The sequence below is a fragment of the Camelus dromedarius genome, chromosome 12, assembly GCF_036321535.1.
Source record: "Camelus dromedarius isolate mCamDro1 chromosome 12, mCamDro1.pat, whole genome shotgun sequence".
Taxonomy (NCBI): Eukaryota; Metazoa; Chordata; class Mammalia; order Artiodactyla; family Camelidae; genus Camelus; species Camelus dromedarius.
In genome coordinates this window covers 13668790-13694281 of record NC_087447.1, presented here as the reverse complement: position 1 = coordinate 13694281, position 25492 = coordinate 13668790, and the positions used below count along the sequence as shown (strand labels likewise).

Below are 25492 nucleotides of genomic sequence, written 5' to 3'. Positions count from 1 at the left end.
TTTTATTATTCAATGAAAATGTATTCTAATTTTTTAAAAACTGATTTCTTCTTTGATCAATGGATAATTTACAAGTTGTTTATTTTCCAAATATTTGGGTTTTTACTTGATATCTAATTGTTACTGATTTTTAGTTTAATTCCATTGTGAGTGATGCCATTCCTTTTACACGTACATTCAAATTTGTTTTGAAGTCCAATATAAAGTTTGTCTCAGTGAATGTACCATGTATACTTGAAAGAAGTATTTTTCAGTTTTAGGGTGTGGTACTCTATAAATATCAGTTAGGTTAAGGTGGCTCATGTGTTTTTTTTAGATCTATGTTTTTACTGATTTTTAAAATTTTGAATTATATTCCCAGTTGCCGGGGTGGTTATGTATCTTCCAGGTGGTGGTGGTGGTGGTGGCGGCAGCGGCGGTGGTGGTGTTAATATTTTATATTGATTCATTTAAATCAGAGAAAGAAAAAAATTACCGGTGGGAGAATGGCATCCCAGAGATGGTAAGCCACTTGTTAAAAGCTCTGTATCTACCAGGTGACAAAGTTGGCCTTTAAACAAGGCAACTTAACTCCTCGGTCTGTGCTTTTAAGCACCATATTACTGCCCCTTGTCTGCTTGCCCTACTCACAGGGTGGAAACACTTTTCAAAATGCTGTGCTAACATACATAGCAGTCAAGGAGCTAGGCTGGCTCAAACTTGTTCCTGCTACTTAAGGAAAAAAAAAGAACCCAACAATAAAAAACAGATCAGCTTATATTTAATATCAGCTCATTTCCTCAAATAGATGGCACATAACTATGCCCTGCTGACAGCCACTGCTTAATAAATATTGTTGAATGAGTAAGTTGGGGATGGGTCGTCATAGCAACCCAAAGTCAGGATGAAAACAGCCACGTCCTTGGCCTCCGAAGTTTGTCTGAACCACCCTTAGTGTGACAAGGGGTATGGCTGTCTCTGTGTCCCTCTCCTCTAATTGGGATGCCCCTGGGGTCTCATTAGCAAATCTCAAGGTACTTTTGCTAAGCATGAATGTGCTATGACTTCCGAGGCATAGGTGTTCAAGTCTGGTAGTGGCTTTGCCTGGGGCGATTCCACACGAGAATCCCTGAACCCTCTGTGCTTAAAAGTTTACTGAAACCCTTCACTTCTCCTACCAGAGTCCTGACTTCCGCTGCTCAGCGAGGAGGGTGGAGCTCACTAAGGTCAGTTGTCGTGCAGTCTTGGTTTTTGAGGGACTCTATGGCTGCGAAAAAACCTGAACTGACCAAGGACCCTTGTAGAAAACAGACATCCTCACTTTCTCTGCCCGCTCTCTGTTTTGTCCTCAAAACCCAGATCAATGTCCTGCTGTACAGTATCTGAGTATTTCTCAGGTTCTTGCCTTCAAATGCATCAAGTGTGAGTTGATGTATTTTCAGATTCCCCAGGGCATCGCTAGACTGCTTCTCCTTCAGTCATTTTCCTGCTCACCCCTTAGCTGCTGAGAACGTGTTCTCTTTGGCTGGTCAGATGCACCAACGTCCCCAGTCAGGAGTGCTGTATAGTGACTTAAGAGTTTGAAACCAGTTACGCTGGGTTGCATGTCTGGCTCTAACCCTCACTGCCTGAGAACTTGGCCAAGTCTCTCGGTCACTCTAATCCACATTTTCCTCATCTAAGAAAGAGGAACAAGCACTGTTGTTTCCTCCAAGTGGTGGTGAGCAGATTAAATGAGATGATGCATTTGAAGGGCTCTGCCCAGGGCCTGGCATACAACATTGCTTAATAAAGGCAAGCAAAAGTCATGGTGCTATGATTACTGTTCCTTCTACTTACGGAGATGTTCAGACACATAGAGTGCTTTTACACACACGTTATTATTTAGAGATTTGCCATATGAATGCCCAGACCATGGCTGGGGGCTGCTGAGGACACAGGAGAATGGAAGGACCAGAGTTTATAGAACAGACTGAGTTCCCCAGCCTTTCCCATGGGCTGTCCTGGTGTGTGGTCCCTGACACCACATTAACTTTTTGGAAATTAGAGCAAATTTCACTGAGGTACAGTCTTGACACCCTTTCCTCAAGCCCAAGCCCACTGACAAGGCGGTCTTTCCTGTAAATGACTCCTCAGATGTCTGAAGCTTGAAACCCTCTTAAAAGACTTACTTACATTTAATCTTCTAAGGTAGAGGAGTTTCTAAATTGCATTACAGACTTCCTTTCTCTTTCAAGACAGAGAACGTAGCTGAAAACTGGTGTGAGAGCAAATACAACGTGAGGTATGACAGACGTGAAAACCCGTACCTCAGCCCCCACCAACCCTCAGGCAAAGCTGTGAAAGGAATGAGTGATCACATAAGGGCGCCTACTTGCTTTCTAGTTATCTTTAAATTCATCAACTATTGGTGATCGTTATCAGTGAAACTAATTTTTTGGGTGGACTTCAACTTTTCCAGCTTAAAGTCACAGCACTTGGTCCTACTGTCATGTTGCAGAGATGGGGAAATAGAGCGCCAGGCAGAGGGAGGGAGCTGGCTGATGTCACTCAGCTACCAAGTGACAAAATTGGGCTGAAACCGAGGTCTTTTGGCTTCCAGACCTGTGCCCTTTTCATGGTGTCAAGCTGTCTCCTTTGAGCCCAGTCAAGTCAATGCTGATCTCTCTGAAATCTTTCAGTCGTGTGCGACTAGAGAAGGTCGGAGGGTATAGCAAACAAGCATTGCAAGGGGAGAGGGTGGGAAGACACTACTGTACCAGGGAGAACTGTCTGACAGTCAGGTCTACAAATGTCTCCCAGAGTTGGTTGTAATTCCTCTTACGGTGTTTGCTATTGGGGACCTTGAGCAAGTCACTTAAACACTGAAATTTTGAGGTTCCTTTTCCTCATCTCTGAAGTGAGAGTGTTGACAGTTACTGTCAAGGGTTGTGATGAGTGTGGACGAGGATAATGTGTGAAGCCCAGGAGCTGTGCCTGACCCGTAGCAGCTCCATCATGAGCTGCAGGAGGTGAGACCTCCCTTTTGCACTCCACTCAGTCTTGCTGAGGTCCTCACAGACTGCAGGGTCCAAAGGTGTGTTTATAGCTTAAGGATGGTGTGAGGAATTTGGAGAGTACCAGAGAGGAGGAAATGAGAGAAATGAGCCTTTAGAGAAGTTGAAGGTGTTTCAAAATGTTTAGGTTGGGGAAAAGCAGTCTGGGCTGGGAGTTAATGACCATTCTTGTTTTATTAGTTTTTTCTCTAATCCCCAAAATAGCAAATGATGTGGTCTCCAAGCTGGATGAGATTCTCCCTCGACCCTAAAAAATGTCCATGCCCTTCACCTCAGTCTTCCCACTCTAAGGAATTGATCTTAAGGAAAACTGTATAGATATTTACAGAGGAAGGTCATGTACTAGAGTACAAAATAGGGAGTAACATGAAAACTCATAATAAAGAAATGGTCAGATAAGTTAGGGTACTTTTACATAACACACCATTGAAAACGTCTCTTGAAAAGTATCACCTTGGGGAAAGGCTTAAGGGGAAAAGTATTAAGGGAAAATGCTGAATATAAAACTATGTATACATCTCATTCAAATTTGTAAAAATGTTTTCATAACTGAAAGAAAACGACCAAAACAAACTCACCATAGCAGTAATGATTTCTAATTTTGAATTGTATTTTCTCTACTTTCCAAAGTATCTCTAATGAACTTGGGCGAATTAGTTAATCTCTCTGAGACTAATTATCCTGATCTGTAAAATGGGGATAAGAAGAGTGAATGCATAATAGAAGTGTTTTGGGGATTAAATAACATAAGGCGTGCATTATTTTATTATTTTATATTACAAACCATAAAAGTAAAATACAAATGATGATAATAATGATGGTGAAGATGATGATTTTCTTTGGGAGAGTCTGGGTCAGAATAGAATCCCTTGAGTGGAAGGGAAGAGAGAATTAATCCTGACTTGCACCACCCAAGCACCTCGTTGTCCCTTTATCCTTAGAGGAGTTGGCGCCAAGAGCTGGTGGATAACTGCCTTGACATCCCAAGTTTTATGTACTTGAAATCTAATAAAAATGTCTTGAAATTAATGGAAATGGCACATAACCTTGGAAATAAATCCTACGGCATTGCCCTTGTAAACCAATCTCCCACCTGAGTCTGACGTGCGACCGCTGAGGTCTAATAACAGCTGATCTTTACTGAGCACTGACTCTGGGCCGAGCACTGACCTAGACACTCTTACATTATCCCACAATGACATTCTAGGGGATATGTATCATTACTTCCATCTGACCTACGAGGAAATTGAGTTTCTGAGGGGTGAAGTAACTGCCCAGTGACACGCTGCGCTGGAGTGGCGGAAGTGGGATTCGGTCCCACAGCATCTGGCTCTAGTGCCTGGTTCTTGCTGACTATGATGCTGCCTCCCCGAGCAGTGTTCAGATGATGGCCTGAACGCCATCTGTGCAATTCTGTGCAGGCATTTTATCTTACATCAGAATGTCCTTGTTGGCTTTTTTTTTTTTTTTTTTTTGAGTATTGCCAAAAGATCAGATAGAAACAATGTGCATGTTGTACCCTTACTGTCAGACTAGAGAAAGACAAAACATGGCAGAATTTTTTTGTGTGAAATAATGGTTAGGTTATTTGTCTGCTACCAAAGTCTCTTTTGGAGTGTGTACAATGATTATATTATTTTGGGGTATAGCCTTCTCCTTCAGGGGCAGGAACTGGCTGGCTATTTCCAGGGCTCTCTCTCCTCTCTGTACTGTGGATAAATGTAAACCATTTTTGGAATTTTAGCAGGAGTAGAAGAAGAATTTTGCTGTTAAATACATATACTTTCTGCTGGGAAATTTCTGGGAAAAGGAGATGCTTCATAAGCCTGGGGAATGTCTCGGTCCATGACAATGATTTCCTCATTCTGATTCTGGTAGTGTCATTGCTTATTATTCTCATTTTTGATTGCATCTTGAAGTAGATCCAGCTGCTTGAGGACAAGCAGTATTTTTGGGGCCTCGATTTGGAGGTAGAAACGAGTGGTAGAAGCCTCTGAATGTAAACCCTTTGTGCCAACCTCAATGAATCTATGCTGCAGACATTTCAATTCTTCCTCCCAATCTTCTGTGAACCTTTTCCAGGACCCTACTTTTCCTGGCAATGCAGGGTCTGGAGGTTATCTAAGTCCTTGTAAAATATGATTCTCTTTACTGTTCTGCTATTTATAAATGTCATTTGACTTTTTATTTTTTTGCAGCCACAGTATCAAAACCAGTGCTCAGTCTTGTGGGATTTCCTTTCCTTTGTCTCCACACTCTACCAACCTGCCTTTAATTACGAACCATTAATAATCATCCAGCATTTACCTGTTGTTGCTGCTGTGTTTAGTAGAATTTATGGCAGCTTTCCAAATTTACTGATTGACGTACACAGAAGAGAAAGTCTGAAGCCCAGCTTCCTAATGTCAACATCTCTCATCTTCCCCCGTTAAGAAAAATCTTATTTTATCCTTAAAACAGCCCTGTTGGTAAAAGCATTTGATATGATCCTAGGCACTTAGGATCAGTGACAGTATTTGTTGACACTTAGGGGGCTCAACAAATTTGTTGAATTTAATACATTTTTAATCCTATAATCTTTTATTCCCAAATTACTTCTTTGAGACATTAGTTTATGTATTCAGATCTATTCATTTATTTATTCATTTGTTTTATGTGCTTTCATTATTGTCCCAGGTCTGTCTTTGGTCTGTTCTGACACCGTACACGTTCTACGGTAGACACTGCATGGAACCTCACCGTTTCTAGATAACAAAATACTTCCCGCATACTGTGTTTTAGCTTTGGCATAGAGGAGTTATGAACATTAGTTATTGCAGTGTGTTACCTTGAGAAAATAATTCTGTGAGTTTTAGATCCTGCCAATGTAAAATGAGGGAATAAATAAAATGAATTTCCAAAGGTGGTTGAGCTGATATGAACAAGGAGTTAAGTCCATGTCTGGCACAGACCTGGGGGGGGGGGGCGGCTGGAGTTGAATTGTTCAGCAATAGCCAATGATTTAATCAACCATGCCTATGTAATGAAGCCTCCATAAAAGGATGGGGTTTGGAGAGCTTCCAGGTTGTTGAACAGGTGGAGACTGGGCAGAGAGATGCATGGAATCTCCACATCCTTGCACATACTTTGCCCTGTGCATCTTTTCCACCTGGCTGTTTCTGGGTTATATCCTTTTGTAGTAAACCAGTAGTTTAGTAAGTAAAATCTTTCTCTAAGTTCTGTTGGCAATTCAAGCAAATTAACTGAGGAGGTCACTGAAACCTCCAATCTATAACCATTATGTCAGAAACACAGGTTTGCAACTGGCATCTGAGAGTGGGAGGCAGTCTTATAGGGCTGAGCCATTACCCTGTGGGATCTGACACTATCTCTAGGTAGAGTCAGAACTGAGTTGAATTGTAGGACACCCAACTGGTGTCTGGGAAGTTCTTTTAGATGTGGGGAACCCCTCTCCCTCAGTTTAAATAGGGTACCAGGGTCATTATTAGATTTGAATACAATTTTCTGACTCCTGGGTTTGGGAAGCTTTCTCATCTCGTGTAATCTGTGTCCTTGCAGAGCTAACCACCTTGTCCAGTGCTCGGTGCAGAGAATCCATGGGCACTAAGAACAATGTGACAGAGTTTGTGCTGTTCGGCCTCTTCCAGAGCCGAGAGATGCAGCACGTGTGCTTCCTGGTCTTCTCCCTGTTCCACGTGCTCACCATCCTGGGGAACCTTCTGGTCATCATCACCATCAATGCCAGCAAGACCCTGAATGCTCCCATGTATTTCTTCCTCAGCCACTTGTCTTTTGCCGACATGTGCTATCCATCCGCCACCACACCCAAGATGATTGCGGACACTTTCGTCGAGCGCAAGACCGTCTCCTTCAATGGCTGCATGACCCAGCTCTTCTCTGCCCACTTCTTTGGTGGCACTGAGATCTTCCTCCTCACAGCCATGGCCTATGACCGCTACGTGGCCATCTGTAGGCCCCTGCACTACACGACCATCATGGATCGGGGGAAGCGTGGCCTGTTGGCGGGGGCCTCCTGGGTGGCTGGCTTCCTGCATTCCATCCTGCAGACCCTCCTCACAGTCCAGCTGCCCTTTTGTGGGCCCAGTGAGATTGACAACTTCTTCTGTGATGTCCATCCCCTGCTGAAGCTGGCCTGTGCAGACACCTATGTGGTGGGGCTCATTGTGGTGGCCAACAGTGGCATGATTTCTTTGGTGTCCTTCATCGTCCTTATTATCTCCTACGTGGTCATCTTACTGAACCTGAGAAGCCGGTCATCTGAGAGCCGGCGCAAGGCTCTGTCCACATGTGGCTCACATATCATCACGGTCCTTTTGGTTCTTGTGCCCCCCATGTTCATGTACATTCGTCCCTCCACCACCCTGGCTGCAGACAAACTTGTCATCCTCTTTAACATCATCATGCCACCTTTGCTGAACCCTCTCATCTACACGCTGAGGAACAATGAGGTGACAAATGCCATGAGGAAACTGTTTGGGGTCAAGGGGACCTCAGGGAAGAAGTGACACTCCAAGGAATCTTCCGAGCCTGGAACCTGGGAGATGTCCCATCTTGTAGCATCTAACACAGCCTTTGCATCTCCAGTCTGATGTTTGTAATGACAACTGTCTTCTTAGCTCTTTTTGGAAGAATAAGCCACATGTTTTCACAATCCTTCAGTCATTAAATATTTATTGAGTGTCTGCAATGAGTGAGCCACTGGATACAAATAAAAGTAAGTTGTAATCTCTACCCTGAAGGGGATCACAAAAGGCTCGTTCAGGAAAATTACAAGAGGTTGAGGGCGCCTCTTGAATGTTCAGGTGTCTCATCCACACAGGTGATAATAGAGCTAGATAATTCATCTATTGTCGCTAACAAGGTGCTTGATGAAATTCAGTCTCTTTTCTGTTACGACATTCAAGGCACGTTACTCATATTCCTTCATTTCATGCTCTCAGTAGGCAGATGAATAAATAAATGTAGTGAGATTAAAGAATTTACCAAAGTCACCCAAGAAGTCTTGAGTAAGGTGGGGACTAGGATCCTGGTTCCCTAAGTTCTGCTTTCAGGGTTCTTACCACCTCAGAACTCCTTGACAAAAGTTGAGTTAATGGATACCAGGCAGGATGGACCAGGAAGTTTTGAAGGACCGAGGACTGATGGCAGCCTGGGGTGATGGGAAGCAGAGTCAGGGAGAACACTTTGGCACGTCGTCCACTCCGTCTAGCAGGGTCAGTCCTCTCTCTCCTCCTTTGCTCTGTTTTGCTCTAGAAAGAGCCACTTTGTGCAGGATGGAATTAGAAGAGTAGGGTTAAATGTCCTGCTTAATTAATCAGTCATGGGTCATTTAGTCTAGTTGAGTCTTAATTTGCACATTTATAAATGGAGACAGTAACAATACCAGCTTCAGAAGGTTGTTAGAGGACCTACAGGATTTAATAAATTCTGGTGTCAAAGAATGCTGTTCAGGGGGGCTGCTCCCTCTGTTTCTTTTTTTTTTTTAAATTGTGTTATAGTCAGTTTACAATGTTGTGTCGATTTCCAGTGTAGAGCACAATTTTTCAGTTATACATGAACATACATATATTCATTGTTGCATTTGTTTTCACTGTGAGCTACCACAAGATCTTGTATATATTTCCCTGTGCTATACAGTATAATCTTGTTTATCTATTCTACATATACCTGTCAGTCTCTACAAATTTCAAACCCCCCATCTATCCCTTCCCACCCCCCTCCCCCCTGGCAACCACAAGTTTGTATTCTATGTCTATGAGTCTGTTTCTGTTTTGTATTTATGCTCTTTTTTTTTTTTTTTAGATTCCACATATAAGCAATCTCATATGGTATTTTTCTTTCTCTTTCTGGCTTATTTCACTTAGAATGACATTCTCCAGAGACATCCATGTTGCTGCAAATGGCGTTATGTTGTCATTTTTTATGACTGAATAGTATTCCATTGTATAAATATACCACATCTTCTTTATCCAGTCATCTGTTGATGGACATTTAGGCTGTTTTCATGTCTTGCCTATTGTAAATAGTGCTGCCTCTGTTTCTTTATAATGTCTTCTATTCCCTTTTCTCTTCTTACTCCCTACTTTTCCCCTGCCCTTTCTCCTAAAGTCCTTGTAATTACCAGATTGATTATTCACTTCTCAAATGTTTATTGATCATCTAGCCTGTGTAAGTCTGTCCTTCCCTTCCCTTCCCTTTTCCTTCCTTCCTTCTTTTCTTTTCTTTTCTTTTCTTTTCTTTTCTTTTCTTTTCTTTTCTTTTCTTTTCTTTCTTTTCCTTTCTTTCTTTCTTTCTTTCTTTCTTTCTTTCTTTCTTTCTTTCTTTCTTTCTTTCTTTCTTTCTTTCTTTCTTTCTTTCTTTCTTTCTCTCTTTCTTTCTTTCTCTCTTTCTTTCTCTCTCTCTCTCTCTCTTTTTCTTTCCACCTGGATTTATGTTTATTCAATACAGGCAAGCACCAAGTCCTTCTTCAGGGAAGAGGCTGAGTTAGGGGAACAAAAAAATAAAGGCCACTGAGGACTGAGGTGGAGGAGGGGTAAGGGTATATGAGACATGGTCCCAATCTCAGTGCCCTCCCCTGGACACTCGCTCCCCACAGGTTCCAGGTGGGGCTAGCGAAGGTGTCCACAGGAACAGGTCTTGGACTTTCTGCCACTTCCAATCCCTCTTCCTGCCTGCCCTCTCTCTTTCCTAAGGCAGATCCAGACACTAAACCTGGCTGGGAAGGTGGGGGAAGGAAGGATGAAGGAAGCCAGGGTCCAGGTCTGAAGCTATGAGCCTGGTGCCTTTCCTAAGTAGGAGCTGGTGGTACAGCAGGAAAAAAGCAGACAAAAATCCTTGTACTCATGGAGCTTATGTGTGAGTGTGTGATAAAAGCTGACTCAGTGAATTCTTCTAACATGACAGACACTATTCTAAGTGTTTTTAGTGAGTCTATGCCTCTTGACTGTGAATTTCATAAGAGTGTCTCAGTTTTGTTTTCTCTACCCTTGGTTGGGACAGAAAGGTTATTGCCGGTGGGAAATGGGTGTTTCCTTTCCCTCAGGTCAGTTAGTCTCTGGTAATACCACAGCAGGTTAGGTTAAGGTTAACTAGTTTCCCCTGAGGGCCCACCTTGTTCAGAACTAGTGTTCTGAGTATTTACAAAGGGTTCCTTTTCTGCCCCCTGCTGGAAACACGAGGGAATTTTTCTCTGACATTTACTGTGGGAACCTTGTCCAGCTCCTGCAGGTGAATCTCACAATATTGTGGGGGGTTCCCTTACTGGGTGCCCCTGGAGTTTTTAACTCCAAGACCCGTCCACATCGAGCCTCCAGCAATGCATCAGTCACAGCACGGGTTCCTGCAGCCGTTCCCACTTCTTCGTTCTACTCTGGTAATTTGCAACTCCCTGCATTTGCCTATCTTCTCCCCAGTCTTGGGGACACTGTCCTCCCTTCTCTTATGCATCCAAGGAAAGCTGTTGACTTTTCAGTCTGTTCAGCTTTTTACTTGTTAGGATGGAGTGTCGACTCCCAAGCCCCTTAAATGCGAACTGAAGTGGAAACCCTGCTCTAAGTGTTTTGATTGCATTAACCCTTTTCAGCCTCACAATAACCTCATGACGTAGGCATAATCATCAGAAGTGTGATCAGGGCTGGGTGAGGATGGCAGTGTTGAAAGACTTTTTGTTCCATCGGATGCCTAACAAACACAGATGCACGTGTTGGTTCTGACTATGAGAGTAGCAGCAACGAAGTAGCAACTGACAATGGAAGCCACGATGACCTTAGAAGTTTTTGAGCATCAGCTTAATCTGTGTTGAATAAATCACCTTCATTGAAAAGTTCTCGGGAGAACGTGAGAATGTATATGGTTATTCAGGTTTGAAGAGAAATGAAAGCAGAGGCAGGATGAATTACACACAGTCATGTTCAAGGACCTGTAATTGCCAGTTTAGTGCTCTTTCCGCGGCTGCCTTCACACAGCATTTTACTCTAAAGTGATGACAGTGTGTAGTTTTACCTATGGTGCGTGCATGTATGCCTAAGTGTTCACATAGGTGGAGACAGATGTATACGGGCGTACGGGCGTACATATGGATACGCCTGTGTGAGCGTGCGCCTGTAGTTGCTGGAGAAGATTCACTCTGCCAGGGAAAGTTTCAAAGTTTAGACACTAAGTGCTAATGTGTAGTAGAAGTGAGTTACCTTGGCATCTGGAAATTCTACTCCCTTCTTTGAGAAAACCCAAGCACCTACATAATGAAATGCTGAGCACAGAGGTGAATGGAAAGTAGTTATTTAGGAATCTTGTTATCCGGCTCCACTCCTGTTTACAGGACTTTGCCCGACTCTGGGGGCCATCTTAGCGGGTGGGGTCAAAGGTGAGCTTGGTTGGTAGAGCAGGCGGTTCTTCCTGCTCATGCTGGGGTGGGGAAGAGGAGGAAATTGGAGCTGGAGGGAGAACCATGGACTACAGGGAATAAAAGCCCACCTGTGTTTTGGTTGTGGATTAGGAACTGTGTATGAGAACTTGGCCTGAGAGAAGAGGCCACCGTGTGGTAAGTGGAAATGGCACTAGACGGCGATTTAAGAAACCAAGCTCTGACACCTTGGTGGGCAGTGATGCTGGCAAAGTCAAGACATTCATTCTTCATACTCCAATGCATCCAAGATCATATGAATATGTATTGCTACAATAGACTTCTGGAACTTCTCATCTGAAAATCTGGACTTCCACAGAGGTTCTCTTGTCCATAGGTGACAAGCCCAGCCAGTGTTCCACAGGCATTCCAGCCAAGGCCAAGAGGGGTCAGAACTCACTCACAGCCTCCTGTAGGTTCCACAGCTTGTCTTGAAGCTGGTCCTGCCTATGACCCAACATACCTGTGGATGACACTTCCCAAGTCCCTTGGCATATGGAGTTGGATCCCACATCTCCCATAGGAGCACTTCTGATCATGAATGGATGCTGAATTTTTATTGATGAATGAGGGGATGAAAATGAGGACATCTTACGCCACCATGATCCCAATGTCACGCTCCATTTTCAGACAGTTGAGGCAATTCAATCCTTTTGTTTTGAGGCTCTTTGGCCTCTGTTGCTTAATAGTTTTTGTGTACCAGGCACAGTATCTGGCACAATGGAGCTGAGCAATAACTATTCATCAAATAGATGTTATCTATAACACAGCGTCTCCATTATATTTTATGCTAATTTGCTTATAAAGTTGACTCTTGAACAACATAGATTTCTTTTTTCTTTTGAAGTATAGTCAGTTTACAATGTTGTGTTAATTTTTTGTGCATAGCGCACACACACACACACATATATATATATACACTCCTTTTCATATTCTTTTTCATTTTATGTTATTACAAGGTATTGAATTTAGTTCCCTGTGCTATACACTAGGATTTTGTTGTTTATCTATTTTATATATAGTAGTTAGCATCTGAACATAAGTTTGAACTGTGTGGGTCCACTTATATGTGGATTTTTTTCAATAAAACATATTAAAATTTTTGGAAATTTGTGACAATTTAAAAAAATTAGCAGAAAACCACATAGGATGGAAATATCTAAAAATTAAAAAAAAATTGCATATGGCATGAATGCAATATATGTGGATATTATTCTACCTTATCATTTACTAACATAAAATATACACAAATCTTTTATAAATAGTCAAAATTTGTCAAAACTTATGCACACTTAATATTATTATTACTTAAATATTTGGTGCTTTTATATGATTATTAGCTAATCTTTCTAGTGTTTTTCTTCACTGTAAAGGAAAATGGTTAATTCAGGGTTGCACTTTCAAAAGCAATTACATTAAAATATTTAAAACAACCTTAAACTACCTCAGCATAATTTTCTCTTTAATCATTATTTGAAACTTTGCATCTTGTTTCAACTCTAATCAAGGCTGAATTAATGACATTTGTGAGTAGCACTGGTGTAGAGCACATTTATCTTACAAAGTGCCATTATGGCATTTGTCAAAAATTTTCATTAGAGAAAACATAATAAATATACAGATGTGGTCAAAGCAGATTAATAAAATCACATGAAACCAACATCCAGCATTAATAAATACCAGTTCAGACAAATTTTATTTCGTCCTTAGCAGTGTATCTCAATAGCAGTAGTGTTGTGATTTTGGGTCAGTTAATCTTTGCTGTGGGGGGCTGTGTGCTGTAGAATGTTTCACAGCATCTCTGGCCTCTACCCAGTAGATGCCAGTAGCACCTCCTGTCTACCCAGGTTGGGACAATGGACAATGTCTCCAGGTATTGCCAAATGCCTCTTGGGGGCAAAATATCACCCATGGTTGAGGACCACTCTTCTATACCCTCATCCACACCAAAGGCAAGGAGAAGTGCTATTTTGGTTTTTCTGACACTTATGGCCCGTATTCCTTGGACCCATCCTCTGAATGGTGTCATTTCATGTAAAGTCACATCAATGAGTTCATGATAAGCAAAAGCTACATTGAATTGACCTCGGAAGAGCATAAGCCCATAGTCTAAGTGACTTGTGAACACTGGATGAAATTAATTCACTTTTCCTATTGATTTCTGAGGTTATGTTACTTACAAGAAAGTTTGAGATGTTAGTATCCAGGTCCTGCTTCCCATGAGGTAGTTCACCTGATTAGGAAAGGGAAAGGCATGGCTCTCTGGGGACCAATTTTCTCCTACTTGATCATCATGCCTTCCCCCTGGTATCTCTTAAGCATAGTGAACTCAAGGCTGAGTTGCCAGAGTTCTTATTTCTCTGTGGAACATGTAGCAGATAATTCTATTGTGTTCTTTTATTTTAAATCAGGTGGACTAGACTCAGTGGTCTAGTCTTACCGTTCCCAAGCCTGAGGCTGCAGGGACCTCCATCTGGCAGCTCCTGAAATGTATGAGCTCTGGTTGATGCCTTGGCCTTAATGCTGTTGGACTGCACAACTGGGAAATCTGCACAAGTTGAGGGCTGTTCTCAGGGCATTATTTGCATATCTGTGGTCAGGACGGTGACAGGAACTGTGGTGAGAACAGCCGAACCATGGAAACACTGGCGTGGGTTTTGTCTCGTGAGCGTGCACTTCTTTTTCATGTGATGATTACAATTCTACTTGGAGATTAAAGGGAATAGTGCCAGGAAGCCCATGGCTTTGAGCAAAGTGCTTTCACATTGGTCTGGTCTTTGGCTGAGGCAAGCACAGTGCTAGGTACTGGGATTCAGGGATGGAGAAGATACGGGCTTTGCTCTTGGGGACCTTTGTTCTTTCAATAGTTAATGAACACCCACAATGTACCCAATACTGTGCTAAGAAGGCTAGGGAAGATCTGTAACCACTGTTCCCTTATTCTGTGTTCATTCACTGAATGCTCTTTTGTAGAGGTGCTTCAGTTAGCACTGGAGATGGAGTGTTGAGCAATATATAGCCTCTGCCCTCAGCAAGTTCACAGTTTTCTGGGGCAGATGGTCATAGAACACAATTATAATTCAGTGTGTAAAGTGCTGTGATTAAAAAAATGTCCTGAGAGAAGAGAGGCCACTGACTGTAAGGGTCTATGGATTGGGAAGATGGATTTCCTGTCTCTGAGGGGCTTCCAAGGCAGCACAGTGGATGATCTCTTAACTTTTCTTGGAATGTGCTGGGAAGGAGCTGTATGGCATCTACCTGTGAGGTAGGCTTCATCTCCATGGTACAGTTTGGATCTTGAGTCTCTCAGAGGTTAAAGAACTTTGTAGATATCACTGAGATATCACCTAAGGAGACTGGGATGTAAGCCCAGGAGTTCAGAATACCAGCAGTGCTTCTTCCACGAATGACTTGGAGAAATTCCCAAGCTGATCTGGGAGTTTGGGGCTGGTCTCTGCCTTCTCTGTGTCTCTGTAATCGTAAATTCTGTCTGATTTCCTCGCGGTGGTAGCTCATGGTAGTCTTCAATGCCCTGGGCTTGTCCCCATAGTTAACAGAAGGAAGCTTTGTGTCCTGAGTGGGTGTCATGTGACTCCTAGTCTCGGGTGCCCTGGAGTCTAACTGTAGGAGGGGTGTGTTGATACGCACTGCTGTCAGTCACCTTGGAGAAAGTCCTGCATGGATGAAGATAGTCTGCAAATCAGTCAGTGCACAATCGTTTGATACTTCGAGGTGCTGGAAGGCTGGACTGCAGAGAAGGATGTGTCACAGGCTGAGTGGGCAGTTTGGGTGGAGAGATGGTTTGCACTTCTGTTCCCGTTGGGTGATATATGTTTGGAGGAGATGAAGGTACCAGTAAAAAGAAGAGTTGTGAGGGGATTAAACTGGACCTTTGGTAAGGAACTAGGTCATTTTGTGACCAAGGAAGGAGATAATTAAGAGGAGAAGCATAAATAAGAGGCAGCTCTGGGTGTCAAGGAACAGCTCTTCTGAAGACTCTAAAGAATATATAGAGAGGTGAAAATCCTGTTCTGCAAACCAATAATGAAAAAGGATGAAAAGGAAGTGGGATGAAGGAAAGCTGCAGGCAAAAGACAAAAGCATTCAAAAGCAACAGAGAGACAGTTGTCATGGAGATAGCAACACCGTCCTTGCTGCCCTAAATATTTCAATGTGGTAATCAATCTCATAATAGTTTTCCTGTCCTCTGATATATTTCCACTATTCCAGCCTCTACATACAAAGTGACTTTACTTTCCAATTGACTAACGTTCTTGATGAGCCCCCATTGCCTGCTGAGTTAACCTCAAGGTCCATAATAGTCCTTTATGAAGTGGTACTAAATTCTATCTTCTGCTTTATCTTTGCTCTTCTCCTCTTTACTCCAGCCTCATGTAATGAATTTTCATAGCTTTGCACTTCCTCTTCTCCTTTCCTGGAATTCTCTTCCTGTCTCCTACACAGAACTAACTCCTACTCACTTTTCAATATGCAGCTCACAAGCTTCTCAGATATCTAAGGAATTATTATGTAATTTATCCACTTAATATAGTAATCTTTTCTATCATTTCAGATCACCCTACCCAAAATATTTCCTCGTGGAGGTAACTTCATGGCTGACACACGCAATGTGACAGAATTTATTTTTCTGGGACTTTCTCCTAGTCGGAATGTGCAGAAAGTTTGCTTTGTGATATTTCTGCTCTTGTACACAGCAACTGTGCTGGGCAATTTGCTCATTGTGCTCACTGTCATGACCAGCAGAAGCCTCAGCTCCCCCATATACTTCTTCCTCAGCCACCTGTCCTTTGTGGAGATCTGCTACTCCTCTACCACAGCCCCCAAACTCATCTCAGATTTTCTGGCTGAAAGGAAAGCCATATTTTTCTGGGGCTGCGTGTCACAGGTTTTCTTTATGCACTTCTTTGGTGGCACTGAGATTTTCCTGCTCACTGTGATGGCCTATGACCGCTACGTGGCCATCTGCAAGCCCCTCAACTACACCACCATCATGAACTGGCAGGTGTGTGCCGTCCTGGTGGGAATAGCCTGGGTAGGTGGCTTTGTGCATTCCTTTGCCCAAGTCCTTCTCATCTTCCGCTTGCCTTTCTGTGGCCCCAATGTGATTGACCACTACTTCTGTGATGTGCTTCCTCTGCTCAAACTTGCCTGTTCTGACACCTTCCTCATTGGTCTCCTGATTGTTGCTAATGGGGGGACCCTGTCTGTGATCAGCTTCGTGGTCCTGGTAGCCTCCTACGTGGTCATTTTGCTCCATGTGAAGAACCAAAGCTCTGAGGGGCGGCGCAAGGCCCTCTCCACCTGTGGGTCCCATATCGCTGTGGTCACCTTGTTCTTTGGGCCCTGCATCTTCATCTACCTGAGGACCTCTACCACTCTGCCTGCGGACAGGATGGTGGCTGTGTTTTACACAGTGATCACCCCCCTCCTCAACCCTGTCATCTACTCCTTCAGAAATGCTGAAGTGAAGAAGGCCATGAAGAGGCTGTGGATCAGGGCAATGAAACTAGATGAGAAATAAAATCTGTATTTTGATACTGATCCTTAGTTGGAGAATGATGCTATGTCCCAAGTGAAGGAATAGAGTGGGAGGGAGGATAGTCCCCTGGACGTATTAGTTGTAGAGTTATTTTGTCTTGTTTCTAAGTTCATTGTAATCACTTGTCAAATATTTTCTTTTAATATTACTTAACCAGCCATTTTCCTTTTGGATGTTTAGATTGTTTTTAATTTTTTACTACTATAAATAAAAATGTGCTAAGTTTCTTGGATAGATGTCTTTAACTACACTTCTGATTTTTAAAGACTGCTCCATAGCCCCTTTTGCTGCAGTGCTCTTTCCACTGCCAATGAAGGTGCAAACACTTGGAGGATGCGCACACTTGGGGAAATCAGAGCTGGCCTGGACCCGGGCTCTGCTTCTGACTAGGGCAGAGACTGCCATTGCCAGCGCTTGCTTTGGTGCACACACTTGTGGGGGAGGCAGACCATCTCCAGGGTGGAGATTGCCACTGCTAGAGCACCCAGCCCTGTGCACACTCTCAGAAGGGCTGGGGCTAGCTCTAGGGTGGAGACCTCCATCAGTGGACAGTGTGTCCCTATGCACATGTGAGGGAGCAGGGCCAGCTCAGTTTTTTGGCATCAACCCTTTCAACTCCAACCCAGGCTATTACCAAGGAACGCATACTGAGTGAAAAAGCGACCCTAGTGCAGAAGTGCAGCACCAAGCCCTCACACCTCAGCATTTCCCAAATGAAGGTGGAGACTACCATCACACCTGCGAGAAACCCAACTCCCTCGGGGCTCCTGCTCCAGATCCTCAGGCAAGACCTCACCCCTGATAGGGCAGCAAGGGCCACTGGACATAAGAGAAGCTCTCCCAGCATGCCACAGGGAACACATAAATTGCATAGGGCTGTCTACAAAATGACATGCCTTTGAGACAAAGATAGGTGACTGTTTCACTTAATTTCATAGAGAGAAATTTAAAAGAATGAGAAGATAGAGGAATATATTTTAAATAAAAGAACAAGAAAAAAAATCTCTGAAAAAACCCTCATGAAATAGAGATAAATAATTTACTAGGAAAGAGTTCAAAGCATTTGTAATAAGAATGCTTACTTAATGTGGGAAAAGAATAGGTGGTCATAGTGAGAATTTTAACAAAGCTTTAGAGAATAAAAAAAAAGAACCAGTGAGAGCTGAGGAATACAGTAGCTGAAATAAAAAACACACCTGAGTTAACAGCAGATTAGGTGATACAGAAGAATGCATAAGCCACCTAGAGTATAGAATAATGGAATTCACTGAAACAGAGAAGGAAAAAGAAAAATTTAAAAAATGAGAATAGTTTAAGGGACCTCTGTGATACTATCAAGCACATCAATATTCACAATATAGGGGCCTCAAGGAGAGGAGAGAGAACAAGGAGTAGAAAATGTATTTGATGAAATTATTACTGAAAACTGAACGTAAAGAAGGAAACAGATATTCAGGTACAGAAAGCAGAGAGAATCCTAAGCAAGATAAACTCAAAGAGACCCATATGAAAATGTATCATAATTAAAATGGCAAAAGATAAGATAAAATTCTAAATTCAGCAAGAGAATAGCAAAGAATCCCATACAAGGGAATCCCTGTAAGTCTATCAGTAGAATTTTTCAGATTTTTCAGTGGAAACTTTGCAAGCTAGAAAAGAGTGTCATAATTAAAGTAGCAAAAGGAAAAAAACCTGCAACCTAGGATACTCTGCAGGCAAGTTTATCATTCAGAATTGAAAGAGAAGATAAAGAGCTTCTCAGACAAGCAAAAGGTGCAAGAGTTTATTAATACCAAGCTGACCTTACAAGTGATGTTAAAAGGTCTTCTTTCAGGGGAAAAAAAGAAGGCTACAACAAGAAATAAGAAACTATAGGAAGGGAAAATTCTGCTGGTACATGTGAATATATAGTAAAACCCGTGGACCAACCACTTAAATAAGCTCATATGAAATTTAAAGGACAAAAATTGTAAAATCAACTATAACTTCAATAAACAGTTAAGGGACAGACACGAAGATGTAATATATAAAATCAAAAAGTGTGGGAGGAGGACTGAAATGTGCAAAGGTTAAAAAAATGTGTTTGAACATAAATGACTATCAATTTAAAACAAGTAGGTATAGTTAGAGGTCAACATATGAACTCCATGGTAACCATAAGTCAAAAACCTACAAAAGATATATAAACACTAGTGAGAAAGGAACACAAACGTAACACTAAAGAAAATCATCAAACCACAAGGGAAGAGAGTGAAAGAAGAAGAAAAGAACAGAGAACTACAAGAACAACCAGAAAACTAACAACAAAATCACTATAAATTCATATCTAACAGTAATAACTTTAAATGTCAATGGACTAAATGCTCTGATTAAAAGACATAAGGTGGCTGATTGGATAAAAAACAAGATTCATCTATGTGCTCCAGCCAAGAGACTCATTTCAGAGTTAAAGACACAGAGTGAAAGTGATGGGATGGAAAAGATATTCCTTGAAAATGGAAATGAAAAGAAATCTGGAGTAGCAATACTCATATCAGAAAAAGTAGACTTTAAAACAAAATTTATAATTAAGAAGGACATTATATTATGATAAAGGGATCAATACAAGAAGAAGATATGTCATTCATAAACGTATATGTACCTAAATAAGAACACCTAAATATACAATGCAAATATTAATATACATCAGTGGAGAAAGTGACAATAATACAATAGTAGTAGGGGACTTTAAAACCCCACTTACATGATGGACAAGTCATCCAGACATTTCTCTCTCTTAACATCCCATCCACCTTTCAATGCTCATCTGAAATGCTGCTACTTTAAGAAGCTTCCATGACTATCCTATCACAATATGAATTTTTCCTTCTTTGAATTCCCACAGCACTCAGCTAGAATTCTTTAAAGCTTTTACTACATTTAGCTCAGTGTTTATTTCCTTATTCCTCCCCTCCCCTCACTGTCACTCCGTTGGGAATATGGCATGAATCTTGCTCATTTTTATTTTTTGCTTTAAATGATATACAGTAAAACTCAATAAATGTTTGATCAATTAAATTTCTGGAAGTCAGTAATGCTTCAGATTATAAGTGAATAATTGTTTTATCTCTATTTTCATCTCAATTATCTAAATAATATACCAATATCATGCCACTTAAGGCAAACCAATAATTGCTCCTTAATTGTTTCTGAGAATAATATTTAAATACAAAAAAAAAATCATGTATTGTGTGTATGTTTTACTATTAACCAAGAGATTTCATATATTCTATCTGATTTCATCCTAAAACACTCTGGTGATGCAGGTATGATTCCCATGTTTTACAGATGAAAAGACAGAGGCTTTAGGGGGTTAAGTGTCTTGATCAAGGTCATAGGGTTACTAACTCCCAGAGCCTGAATTCAAACCTAAGACTGTCTAATTTCTAAGCTCTTGCTCTCTCTGTGCATTCCTCTGCTTCTCTTTAAAGAGCACCAGAACATAAAGACATCTAAGTCTCTGAATCCCAAATCAGAGATCTCATAATCTCTTTATTGTCAGATGTTTCCCTCTGGAATCACATCAGTGTAAATAAAAAATTTTTCTTAGAAATATAGCATGAAGTAGTTTATGACGTTCACAAATGTTCCTCAGTCCATAGAAAACTAGAACTCGAGACCAAGATCTGGAAGTGGAGGGCAGGAAAGCAGGAACATACGATGCTTTGATCAGCTCAGACTTCTGTTCTCAGGAAAGCAAAACCTGGTCACTGAGCTGCAGGGTACCTAATGCAGGGGAGCAAAATCACTGTGTTTGTTAAGAAGAGATTTTTTTCTAGTAATGCTGAGAAAGTCAGCATTATTGAATACCATACATTTCAGAAAATGGGAAATAAAAGTCAAAAGACATATACATTGAGCATCCACCAATAATTTTCCTTAAATTAGATCTCAGGTGAGCACTGCCCTGTAAATGGCACAACACTCACTTTGCAGTTGAGGAAACTGCAGGTCAAAGCCCTTGATGTTTTTTCTGCACAAGTTGTTTGTGAACTGTGATTTAGAATCCAGATTTCTTCATGTACCTCAGGGACTGGTGCAGGTGTGGAGCAGAAGAGGATAGGAGACAGTCAAACAGGCACTTGTGGGATTTCAATTACAGCAGCTAATTATCTCTTTTTGAAAAATCTGTTTTATATATAAGATTTATGTTGATAAAAGATATTTAAATCTTTAAAAAGTTTAAAAACCACTCCAATATGCTCTGTCTACAAATCTTTCTCGATTGGTCGTAGCCTTATATTCTGTGGCTCAGTTGCGAAATGGCAGACTTTAGGAAGTGACCTCCATTCGATGCAGGGGAAGCAGAGCCAAGTATTCTTCTAAAGTTCACCCTTATCATGTGTCTCTGAGACTGGATGCCCCTCCAACCCGAGGCCTGGGTGTGGAAGGTCTGTGCACTCTTATCATGTGTCCTAAATGGGTGTACGTCCATACACAGTTCTGGGAATGGAAGTACACTCGTATCATGTGTTTATTATATGAGGGTACATAATTGCACAAGTCTGTGTATGAATTTGTATATATATAATATGTATAGTATGCAGTATATATTTATATATACATATATAATAAAATATATATACATATGTAATATGCTTATATGTGTGTATATCCATATACATGTCAGTGTATTAATATATATAATATATCTATTATATATACTTATGTCTGTGAATGGATATGTATATATAATATGTATACTATATTATATATGTGTGTATATACATATTTAATATAATACATACATATATAGTATGTATTTATTATTATATATGTGTGTATATACATGTTTAATATAATAAATACATATATAGTATGTATTTATTGTTATATTTTATGTGTATATCCATACGCACATCATTGTATGGATATTTATATAACACATATATTATATATACACATGTCTGTGCATGGATATGTATGTATATGTATATATACATTATATATGTATATTATATATGTGTATATCCATACACATGTCAGTGTATTGAGATATATATATATATAATGTATATATTATACATACACATGTCTGTGTATGGATATGTATATATAATATGTACATCATATAATATATGCACATATATAGTGTAAACTATATACACATATAATATAATAGATACATATATTATATGATATATATACATATAAACTATATATATTATCTTGGTGTATATCTACCCCCAGGCTTGTCTAACTGAGACCTCAGCTCATATTGGGGACCAACCATCTTTTTTTGCTTGTTTGTTTCAGTATAGTAGGGTTATTTAGAGATGCATCAAGAGGCAAGGGAAAGGCCACAAGGTGTGGGGTTTGGGTGCTCAGAGTAGAGTCAAAGTAGGTACGCACTCCATAGACAGTGCACGCCATGTCCGAAGAGGGAGAGAGAGGGAGTTGTGGTCTTGGGACTGTCTTGGCACCTGTGGGCATGTTATTCACCATGCTAACATATTACAATGGTTGTATAATGAAGGTCAAGGTCTACTAGAAGTCAAATCTCCCACCATTTTGAGCCTCAAGGCCTCCTGGGGGTTGAATCTTTTGCCATTCTAGTGTTAATTGCTGTGTTATTCCTTGAATGGTTGTGCCCTGCCCCCTTCCTGTCTCACTTCCCTCTCAGAGATTTTACTCCCATCATCTTCTTCAGGGGTTGTAGAGGGATGACGGTCCATCTTCTGAAACCACTTCCAGGCTGAGTAGGGGCATTGACCCTGCCTACCAGGGAGTAAAAGAATTTCTGAATGCCCTATCTAGGGGCAGAACAGTCTTTTGTTTTCATGTCCAGGGTGCTGAGGGGATGGGCCATCATTTGATGTGGGACTGTTGTAACCCACTGTATCCATTGACTTCTGATGAATTTTTTTAAAGATGAAGCACCTTGTGACAACTTGACAGTGTAACAACAAAAAGATTTAAAAGGCATGGTTAAATAGCTGTAATTGATAAAGATTTGTTTGTAATTACTAGAATTATGACTGATTATATTTAACTTAACATTTTAAATAATCCTAGTTAACTTAATATCTGAGATGTCTCAGGTTTTCTTTAAAGCATCTTAAAGTTAGATGGGGCTACAAAGAACTTTTTGAATTTGTTAAATATTTAAAATCCTGATTATGTATGAAACCTTTTTTTTGCAATTTTTTTTTACAGAAACTCTTACTGAAAACATACATCTTACTTTTCCATTGTATACTGAAATACTTACTTTAGAAGTTTTAATTACATATATTATCATTTTAACCCTCAAAAATCTTAAATCTCTGGCAAAAACCAAGAAGCAAGCAACTGTGAACTGGTTGTCATATCACCATTTCCTGACTAAAAACTTATGTTTTGGTTTTTCTTTTTTTTTCCCTAAGGCAAGGGTAGATAACCTTAGATCTGCCCAGCAATTAATGTTTTAATATTTTATAAATGACACAGATAGTCAGTGAACTTCTTAGTTTAGTTTTAAGTACCAAAATTTGGAGAGACAGTTTTAGGTAGATAGTTTCAAAAGAAAACTTCTATAGGGTTTACTGCAAATCTCTTATTTTGTTTATTTTTTAAAGTTTTTTTTCATTGAGTTACTTTTTTTGTTGACAGATTTGTAACAGATATAATAAAGTTTTGCTTGACCTCTAGTAAGCTGTGAGCAAAAATACTGCAATGTGAGTGAAAATACTGCAACCATATCAGTAAACAAAGAATGCTGAAGCCAAGCCATCAGCGGCTGCTGCCACCCCCTAGTGGGGACAGGCCTGCAGCCCGGCCTCTGCAGCCACTCACAATGGTGCACCCTGAGGGGACTCAGAATAACAAAGGACAGGATACTGGCCCTAGATAGCCAGGTGCTTGTCAAAGGAATGAAGTCGGTGAGTCCAAATGTTTGCTTCCTCCCATACATAGAAAAGCACTAAATTCTTTAACTTGAGAAGCCTGGTTTTCTTTAGATAACAAGTAATCTTTTATTGTTTCAACTACCTGGTCTTTGCTGTAAAGCTCCTATATATCCTAGCTCCTCCCCAACCTCTTCGGAGCAGTCCCTCAGAACCATCTGAGAGGCTGTCATCCCAGCTCGAGTCCTCCCGCCAAATAAAACATAACTCTTAACTTTTATGCTGCGCATTTATTTCAGCTGACGAAGCTTAGGCACAACCAAACTATTATACTTAACACTGATGTCTCTAAAGAGACATGTTTCTATTAATTAAATCAACAAGCTTAAGCTAGCTTCAATACCAATACCAGTACTGAATCCTTTTTAGGTAATGTGAACCTGAAATTTATTTTGGCCAGTTTACTCTATGTTTGCGTTTATGTAAGTACTTAATTTCCTTTCAGCCAATTAAAGAGCTCTTTTACCATTTAATTGTGCCAATACTGTGAAGAAAAAGCCGGGCTGGTCTAACAAGATAATTCACAAATCTAAGTATCGGAATACTGATCTGAGTTCTGCTGGACTAACTTGTAAATCTAGGTTAACTAGTGTTGGTTTGCTGTTCATGTTTTTTGCTAGCCAGCTGGGTTTTCAAAGATACATATCTGGCTTTGGAATGTTGGTTTGCTGCCTCCCCGCCTCCACTTTTGTGATGATAATGCTGCTAAAACTGTCCCATGCCTATTGGCTGAATACTCCAAGCTTGTACTTTACCCTATAAAACCTCATGCGCACGTCTTGGAGGTGCTCAGAGCTTCGGAGCAGAAGCCCCTCTGAGCCCGCCGGCGTAATACATCTGAGTACTCCAACCCTCCGAGTGGTGCTTGTTTCTTGGCTGGCCTGTCATTTCCATAACAATACCACACATCTATGACATACAAGCCAGAAACCTTATAGTTTTCATTTTAAAATTTTAGTCATGAGTCAGGTTTAACAAAGTAAAACCCCAAGTAGGTTGGATTTAAACTGTATTTTTTGGCAGATAGAACAAATCAAAGTTGCCCATCTAGATGGCTAAGCCTTTTTACTAATATTTATGAAAAAGAGATAAAATTTTTACTTGTCCTTCACAAATTAAGTTCCAAATTATTTATCCCCCCACTTTTTTTGAAATTTGCATTTTAAAAAGATGGTGAGATCAGAATTCCTGGAGAAGACAAGGTAGAATATTTGTATCTCAAAGGCATAGGAAGGCAAGTTTCTCCTAGAAAGACTTTGTTTTTTAAATGCCAGAGAAAAAGGTTTTTTTTTTTTTTTTTTTTTTTTTTTAATACTTGTCTCTTAAGATAACTACGTAGAGGAGGTTTGGGGAGTGGTAGAAGGGTTGGTGGGCTTTGCATCAGTTTTGGAGCCACACCTCTGGTCCTGTAAAGACTAGATGTATAAAACAAAGACAGTTCTGTATTTTTCTCATTTAGCTTAGGGGAGACTTTTCCCAAAAATTTTTATTAGGCTTCGAATATCAGCTATGGTCAGTTTAGTCCAACCGATGGCCTCCCATTTGGCCATCT

At 40.7% G+C, this 25492-nt stretch overlaps 2 protein-coding genes across 2 annotated transcripts; both read left to right on the top strand.

Annotated features, from left to right (window-relative positions):
* Nucleotides 1-6631: 6631 nt before the first annotated feature.
* On the top strand, nt 6632-7561 carry LOC105106897 (olfactory receptor 4S1). The gene has a single exon (XM_011000695.3). It carries the CDS (start codon nt 6632-6634, stop codon nt 7559-7561), a length of 930 nt encoding a protein of 309 aa, XP_010998997.3.
* Nucleotides 7562-16069: 8508 nt separating this feature from the next.
* Nucleotides 16070-16999, top strand: LOC105106898 (olfactory receptor 4X2). The gene has a single exon (XM_011000696.3). It carries the CDS (start codon nt 16070-16072, stop codon nt 16997-16999), a length of 930 nt encoding a protein of 309 aa, XP_010998998.3.
* Nucleotides 17000-25492: the final 8493 nt, after the last annotated feature.

Excerpts from the sequence above, each read along its gene's own strand:
- LOC105106897 (XM_011000695.3), top strand. The coding sequence starts at position 6,632 with ATGGGCACTAAGAACAATGTGACAGAGTTTGTGCTGTTCGGCCTCTTC.
- LOC105106898 (XM_011000696.3), top strand. The coding sequence starts at position 16,070 with ATGGCTGACACACGCAATGTGACAGAATTTATTTTTCTGGGACTTTCT.